The sequence below is a fragment of the Pelophylax lessonae genome, assembly GCF_965119305.1.
Source record: "Pelophylax lessonae genome assembly, chromosome: 2".
Lineage (NCBI taxonomy): Eukaryota > Metazoa > Chordata > Amphibia > Anura > Ranidae > Pelophylax > Pelophylax lessonae.
In genome coordinates this window covers 635,926,051-635,934,968 of record NC_138769.1, presented here as the reverse complement: position 1 = coordinate 635,934,968, position 8,918 = coordinate 635,926,051, and the positions used below count along the sequence as shown (strand labels likewise).

General features: G+C 41.9%; 1 protein-coding gene across 1 annotated transcript in view; it reads right to left on the bottom strand.

Annotated features, from left to right (window-relative positions):
• Window positions 1-7,721: 7,721 nt before the first annotated feature.
• Window positions 7,722-8,918, bottom strand: part of LOC309547281 (cilia- and flagella-associated protein 337-like) — a gene marked incomplete at its 5' end in the record, with an annotated part of 246,937 nt that continues 245,740 nt past the window's right edge. Inside the window, one exon of the mRNA XM_082247111.1 lies at window positions 7,722-7,943. Coding sequence (XP_082103237.1) covers window positions 7,775-7,943 — 169 coding nt within the window. The 3' untranslated portion in view covers window positions 7,722-7,774. The remainder of the gene's footprint in view (window positions 7,944-8,918) is intronic.

Here is an 8,918-nt window from a genome sequence, read left to right as displayed (position 1 = left end):
TAGCTTAGTGCATGAGGTGAAAATTCACTTTGCAAAGCATCCCAACTATGTACAAGGGGAAAAAAAAAAAGCAGAGCCTTAATGTAGAACTATAGGCAAAACTTTTTTTTTTTTTTTGGAGTAAGGAAGGATTATAACCCCTATCAGATTTTTTTCCGCTATCTGTGTTTTATTGCAGAGATTTCCCTTTACTTCTTGTCCCATAGTCAAACAGGAAGTGAGAGAAAATCTGATAGCTGCAAAGGGTGGACCAACCCAATATTGAACCCTACGGACTAAAACTGGGATGCTATTAAAGTTCATGTGCTTATAAAGGCAGGCGTCACAATACTTTTGACAATATAGTGTATATTCACATGACAATTTAAAACATTTTATTGATATGAATTATTTATTTTTACTCCGTATTCCAAAGGCTGTTTTTTTTTTTTTTTTTTTAACATATGACCAGCAGTAAATGACTAGAAGCTCCTGCTTATGTTTCCCTGCAGACAGGCTGGGAAAGATCTGGGTCATGTGACAGCTGTATATCATATAGGAAAAAGGTACTTGGATGTTTTTTTTTTTTAATTTAAATATTTACAGTGCCACCATCCATATACAGAAAAAGAAGGGACAATGTCAATTAAACAGTGTGTGTTTAGTATCACTTTAAGTCCCGAAATTCAGCTTCAAATGTGCATAGACTGTGTACAGGTTTACTGTAAAACAAAAAATGATAAATTCTTAAGTCTCCATTCACACTGGTACGACTTGTCAGGCAACTTGGTCAGCCTGACAAGTCACGCACCGTCGTGTCCCATAGTGTAGTACAGGACCGGTTCTAATAGGAGCGATACAAGTCGCTCCGACTTAGAAAAAGGGTCCTGTACTACTTCGGGGAGACTTGCATAGACATTAATTTTATGAAGTCCGTGCAAGCCGCGCCGAAGTCGCGCTGCACACGACTTCACAGGTCGCCCCGAAGTCGGATCCGACCTAGTGTGAACAGAGTCTAAATGTTTTATTAGCAAACCAACAAAAACATCTAAACAAATACAGAAAATAAGAAACAAAGTGTATGATTTTTTAAAATTTTTTTTTTTTTAGAGTAAAACAAATATTTAGTATTTTGACGTTACAACTGTTTAACAAACACATCTCGGCTCACAAATTTAAAAAACACATCTACCCGTATCAGAAGGTCAATATTGTATTTTGATAAGGTAATACACATAGCACAGATAGTATACAGTATATTACTTAGGCCCCGTTCACATCTGGGTGTTTTTGGACCATTTTCTGCTCTTAGCCTCAGCTCTAAAAACGCCCAACAAGACAAATCCCATTCATTTCAATGGCCCCTGTTCACATCGGAGCCTTCGGTCGCCTTAAGCAAAATGCTCGTCGCTCCAAAAAGTATATGAGCTTCCTTTTTGGCAGATTACAGGCATTTTTATTTTTTTTCATTGGTCACCTGTCAACCTAAAAATGCCTGCACAAAAACGCCTGAAAAAATCCTAAAAAATGCCTTAAAAACATCTGTAAAAATTGCTATTTTTACAGATGTTTTTAAGGCATTTTTTAGGATTTTTTTCAGGTGTTTTTGTGCAGGCATTTTAGGTTGACAGGTGACCAATGAAAAAAAATAAAAATGCCTAGATGTGAACAGAGCCTTACTTTTTTTTTCTACATATACACACAAAATAAACTAAGCAACAAAAAATGCCAGTGACAGGGATTGAGACAAACTACACTACTGATAGTAATGCTTATAACTAGCATCTTTTGTTCTCATGGTTTAAACCAGGGTGCCCCAACATGGTCTATATTGACTCCCAGGGATCAATGGGACTATCCAAGGTCAATAACTGTCTGGGAGTTGATAGGCAATCAGTAAATGTTCTGTTGGTGTCAGTTAAACTTTCTGTGTAGAACTCCATGGCATTCCCTAGTCCTGAAGGTTAAAGCGGTGTTCCAGCCTCACCCCCTCCCCCTCCAAAAATTAAAAGTCAGCAGCTACACATACTGTACACACCCTGTAGCTGCTGACTTTTAATATTAGAACACTTACCTATCCTGGAGTCCAGCGATGTGAGCACTGCAGCCGATGTTTCCATCAGCTGTCAGGTGCTGCCGCCGCCATGGCCAGGGAGGGAACCCGGCAATAAAGCCTTGCAGCTTCATGGGCGGGTCCCTAATGCGCATGTGCGGAGCACGCTGCACATTTGGATTGGCTCGGCAACGGGGGAAGGAGGAGGGGGCCAAACTTCTGAGGGACGGCCCTGCGGCGCCATCTCCCGTAAGTGGGGAAGGGTACCTGTCAAAAACATGTCCCCATTCCCCCCCTCCCCCCTGAAAGGTGCCAAATGTGGCACCGGAAGAGGGGAGGAAGCAAATGAGCAGAAGTTCCACTTTTGGGTGGAACTCCGCTTTAAAGTGGTTGTAAACCCACTTTTTTTTTACATTTACCTATAGGTAGGTCTATATTAAGGCTTACCTATAGGTGCTATAAATATCTCCTAAACATGCACCGTTTAGGAGATATTTACAGTGCCGCCCATGCAGTTCCTTCAGAGCCTAGTGCCGTGAACGGCGGCACCGGCGCCCAAATGCGCGGGAGTGATGTAATTGCGCCTCTGGCCAGTCAGATGGCTGGAGGATGCGAACAGGGAAGCAGGGCGGCCGGACATGTCGGCCGCCCTGTCGCTGAGCAGGCAGCACTTCGAGGGCTTTGTTTTAAGGTAAGTATTTCATAATGAGCTAGTATGCAATGCATACTAGCTCATTGTGCCTTTGCATGTTTTTTTTCTCCTTTTTTTTTTTTTTTAGGGTTTACTTCCTCTTTAAGTGACTAGCTGAGAGACCACCCAGGGTTGGATAATCTCCTAGAGAAAAAAAAGCTTGAATTGTCTCTTTTTCAGCTGTGTGCTGCTACTGCCGTCCTTTATTAACATTTTTTTTTGCATTGTTTCTCAAGACACTCCACCCACCTATTTCTGGGAAAGATAAACATACATGCTTACCTTCCATCATTACCCATCTCACACTCTGCTAGGAGAGCCAGTAAGTACACAAAACAATAGGCGAAATGCCAAAGAACTGATTGCAGTGCATTTACTATAATAATTCAGCATTGTAATAATGGCAACTACTGATATCAGGAGAAACGTTGACAGTATTCAAAAGAATATTTAAAATTAGGATTCTTAGATTTGTTTGCAAAACAATGTCTATTATATGAAAAAAATTTCAGAAATGATGGCATGAAACTTTCATTGGGATTTGTTTGGGGAGGGTGATGAACAATGCGAAACTTTATTAAAGCAGAACTACACTGGATCTGAGAACAACAAACCAAGAATGCTATTTAATTCATTTGTATTGATTCACCCAAACTCACCCATCCATCCATGTCTCCATGCTTTATTTACTGATAAATCACTTTGAAAAATACCCCCCTAGCATTCTTGCCTGTGTCCATCCTAAAGCGGTAGTAAACCTCTGTTTTTTTTTTTTTTTCATTTTTCAAGTTCTGCAAGACAATGCAATAATGTGCTAGCATGCATCAGTGTGCGGGATTACCACCAGGGAAGTGAAACCAAATTTTAAAACTGAGCAGTTGCAGCAACATTTGTAAATTTATTACAACTCCTGCGACAGTCACTTTCGCATCCCTTTGGTAAATGTACATATAAATAAATACCTATGAAATAGAAGAAGAAACGCATATACTGCATAGTAATCATAGCATGTATCAACCGGATACAGTTATCAATACAATCCAGGGAATTAACTAAGCTTCCTGCGCCTCTGTAACAGTGCAGGAAACTCGCAATAAGAAAGCAGATTAACATGTTTCAGGTCTATTTTTCCACATTCTCCCATTTCTATTTCAGAATACACTAGTAAAGGTTTGCCCCTAATTATCAGAAAGAACATGGCAGTTTTCCATATAGAAAACAGCTGCATATTTTCACAAGGGTATGACCTGTTGTACAGGATCCCATCTCTGCTTGTGCAGTAATTACACTACACGAGCAGAGCATGCAGGGTTAACAACACACCTCCTCCCTTCTTTCAACTCAAGTTATTCAGCTCTGTAAACCGATATCGTTCCGCATAGCATTTAGGATTAGCCTGGTAAACATGTCAAAAAGAACCCTGGAGCTCTACTAAATACTGTGATGCAATTAAATTTTATAATTACCCAATGGGAAAAAGGAAAACATTTTTTTTAAATTATGTTTTTAAGCCCTAAACATAATAAATAAAATATGAACAAAACAGACAATATAATTCTTTAACTATATGAGTACCTGCCTGTATATATGCCTTCATTACCAGTCCAATTATTCGTTTTTAATCCGGTCATAGTTTGACAATTACTCAGACATGACTGTCGGAGCTAATTCATTGTTTGTCTCCTTCAGAATAGCATGGGGGGTTGGGGTGGAGAAGAAGCCCACTGTCAGCAATGCTACCTCTGAATACACTGCATCAACCAAAATGGGACAAAATTCACTTTGTCACCTAATGGACATGATAAAGAAAGGATTTGATTTTTGAGACATCTTTAATCATTTTACGACTTGATGTTCTAAAAAAAAAAAGGGGGGGGGGCAAATCAGCACCCTCATTAGGGCCCATGGATGAACAAGTATGTCCTGTTTATTTACACAATGGGCCGCCCAAGGGAGGGGGGGGCAGTGGCACTGTTGTGGGATTGTTTTCTGGGGTTTTTAAAGTGCCAAGGACCACCAATGATGGGGGTGTGGGGTTTTAAAACACCACTGATAATTGTTTTGGGGGGGAATGTTAAGTGCCACTAACCCACAATAATTGCGGGATTGTTCTTCCTCTAATAATGGAAGACTCAAACTTCGCTTTAGTGGGCAATTTTACAGGGTAAGTGCATCCTAATTCACTTAGATCGCTTTCCAAAAAGGGGGCACTTTGGACTGTTTGTACTGTCCTGAAATGTTTATGTGATTTGTTTTATACTAGAAAGTAAGGGAAACGGTTTTTATTTTTTTCAGTCTTTACTCCCTAATACAAAAGTAAAAACCCACTGAATAATAAATATCACCAACATAAAGCTATTTAAAATTAATTTGGGAACAGTGTTGCACGACCTAGTAATAGTTAGTTAAGCTATCAAAATACTGACTATGTAACAACAGGCAAGCTAACCTCTTGAAGAGACAAGGACTCACTGCTCAAGGTTGTGTAATTGCCTGATGACTCACACCGGTCCATCCCCTGGCTCGCCACCGTGAAAACTTGATAAAGGAAAAGGAATTGGCAGCACTCCAGGTTGAGTCAAAATCCAGATTTATTGACTGGACATCCAAATATGACAATCCTGACAAGGTAGACGCGTTTCACACACTGACTGTGTGCTTAATCATTACTCTAATTACTCAACAGTAATCATTAAGCACACAGTCAGTGTGTGAAAAGCGTCTACCTTGTCATGATTGTCATATTTGGATGTCCAGTCAATAAATCTGGATTTTGACTCAACCTGGAGTGCTGCCAATTGCTTTTCCTTTATCAAGCTAACCTCTTAGTGCTGGCCGCTCCCGGTGCTTTGGTTTAAAATGCCGGGAGGATGGGCGCAGTGTCCAACATCCTAGTTAGCATTACAGGACACCTAGAAAGATGGGACAAAATACTACAAAAAATAATACTTCTTTAACCACTTAAGCCCCGGAAGATTTTACCCCCATTCCGACCAGGGGGTATTTTGCGATTCGGCACTGCGTGAATTTAACGCACAATTGCGCGGTCGTGCGACGCTGTACCTAAACGAATTTGACGTCCTTTTTTTCCCACAAACAGAGCTTTCTTTTGGTGGTATTTGATCACCTGTGCGATTTTTTGATCACGCGCTATAAACAAAAAAAGAGCGTCAATTTTGCAAAAATAGCAATATTTTTCACATTTTTTTATATGAAATTCCCCCCAAAAAAAATGTAAAAATCAAAATTTTTAAAAATTTTCGGCCAATTTGTTTTATGCTACCTATGTTTGGTAAAAAAAATCGCAAAAAGCGTATTTTGATTGGTTTGCGCAAAAGTTATCGCGTTTACTAACAAAGGGAAAGATTTTTGTCATTTTTGTTGTTTTTTTTTTTAACGCGTAATGGCGGTGATCTGCGATTTTTTTTTGCGGTACTGCGACATTGCGGCGGACAGATCGGACCCTTGACTGACATTTTTGACACTTTTGGGGTTACCAGTGACATTTCTACAGTAATCAGTGCTATACATATGCACTGTTACTGTAAAAATACACTGGTAGTGAAGGGGTTAACTTTATTTGGAAGGGAGGGGCTGTGTGTGTCCCTAGGGGCGTGGTTTCTACTGTGATTGGCTGTGGCTCTAGCTGTAAGGACACTGATCAACGGATCTACATACCAGATCCGTTTTATCAGTGTCTTTGCAGCGAGGAGAATGACAGGCAGTTTGTTTACACAAGCTGCCTGACATTCTCCCTCTCCCCCGCCGATCGCCGAGTGACCGGCGGACATCGGGTCCGCTGGTCACACGCGCGGGGGGGTCCGTGACCACGCGGGAGCGGGAGCGCGCCCCCGGGGGCGCGCGCTCGCTCCCTAGACCCTCACAAGCAAGCAACGTAGCCCTACGTTAGTTTGCCTGTGAGGGGCTGACCGCCGACGTAGATAGTCGTGCGGCGGTCGGCAAGTGGTTAAGTTGCTTGCTGTTACAGTCAGTGTTAGTTTTTTTTTTTTATAGGTTTACATTAATGATAATCGCTGTAACAAGATATGGAAACCCACATAGATAACTTTAATACCACATACTCCTCCTTTACACTTGAGGCCAGGAAGCTGCAGTTTTACTGCCTCGAACACCCACCTTAACATAAATGGTAGCCGGAGGGGGTGGTGCATCAGAATTTATACCCGGGATCAGGTTCTGCCAAACATGTCAAAACCACCCTGCAACCGCATGTAAATTGCTAAGCAGCAAGAAATATTTTATTTTATTTATTAATTACAGGTACTTTTAAGGAACCATTAATTTACACAGAGCTTTACATATGTATTATACATTCACATCAGTTTCTGCCCTTAAGGAGCTTACACTCTATGGTCCCCAACTTACATTCATACATACACATACTAGAGCCAATTTAGACAGGAGCCAATTAGGCTGCCAACATGTCTTTGGAGCAGGGGCGTAACTACAGGGGTTGCAGGGGTTGCAATCGCAACCGGGCCCCATGCTCAAGGGGGCCCATGTGGCTCCCCTGTACACCTGAATAGGAGGGGCGGCGGGGGCAGCATGTAGAGAAATCACTGTCCTCCTTTTTCCTTCTGTAGCTGCAGGAGGAAAATTTAGGAGATTGGTTCCTCTGTACGCTGCCCCCCGCCACTTCTCCTATCCAGTATACTTGTGTTCTGCTGTCTCTGGGCCCCTGTGTGCTCCCCTGGTCCCCCCCCTTCTGTGCTCCCCCCCTTCAGAATTCTCCCTTCCCTCACCGTAATAAAGGGCCCTGCAACTAGAGTAAAGGAAAGGGCGCCAGGGGTCCAGGGGGCCCTTCATGGGTTCTTGCACCGGGGCCCTGAAGGTTCTAGTTACGCCTCTGCTTTGGAGTGTGGGAGGAAACCAGAGTACCCGGAGGAAACTCACACAGGTACAGAGAAAACATGATATAAAAATTAGGGCACCATCTGAATCTCACAATATGCTCTTACATATACAGTATATGCCTTGTATATCTGCCCATATTAACAGCACCCTATGAAATGTTGGTTATTCTCCATATGTCAGGAAGATAGATAACTTTGGAATAGATCCGTGCCAACAACTGACATGTCTGGCTTTTCAAATGTCACTGGACTGTTATCAAGATCAAAGTATTGAAGTGTATGAAACGCAGTGGGTCCACCGTGATCCAATGGCTTGTGTGAGAATGTATATTTTTCATGGCGTAACCTGTGAAATACAGCATTATAAATAAATTATAATTTCTCATTTCTTCTTTACCTGTCTATTAATATTTTTTTTTGTTTGTGTACAAGGCCTGCACATGGAGAATGTAGTGTACACTACTGACCCAATTTTGGCATTTATTTGATGGCAAGACTGGAGCGGAGTACAAGACAATGTAACTCCGGCATGCATGTGCAAAATTTACAGTATCAGTGTCCACCTAATCGTGAGACAGAGAAGACGCTGGTATATATACAGTATCTCACAAAAGTGAGTACACCTCTCACATTTTTATAAATATTTTATTATATCTTTTTCATGTGACAACACTAAAGAAATTACACTTTGCTGCAATGTAAAGTAGTGAGTGTACAGCTTGTATAACAGTGTAAATCTGCTGCCCCCTCAAAATAACTCAACACACAGCCATTAATGTCTAAACCACTGACAACAAAATGAGTACACCCCTAAGTAAAAATGTCCAAATTGGGCCCAATTAGCCATTTTCCCTCCCCGGTGTCATGTGACCTGTTAGTGTTACAAGGTCTCAGGAGTGAACGGGGAGCAGGTGTGTTAAATTTGGTGTTATCGCTCTCGCTCTCTCATACCGGTCGCTGGAAGTTCAACATGGCATCTCATGGCAAAGAACTCTCTGAGGATCTGAAAAAAAGAATTGTTGCTCTACATAAAGATGGCCTAGGCTATAAGAAGATTGCCAAGACCCTGAAACTGAGCTGCAGATTGGTGGCCAAGACCATACAGCGGTTTAACAGGACAGGTTCCACTCAGAACAGGCCTCGACATGGTCGTCCAAAGTCATATCCAGATGTTGTCTTTGGGAAATAGACATATGAGTGTTGCCAGCATTGCTGCAGAGGTTGAAGGGGCGGGGGCTCAGACTGTCAGTGCTCAGACCATACGCCGCACACTGCATCAAAGTGGTCTGCGTGGCTGTTGTCCCACAAGAAAGCCTCTTCT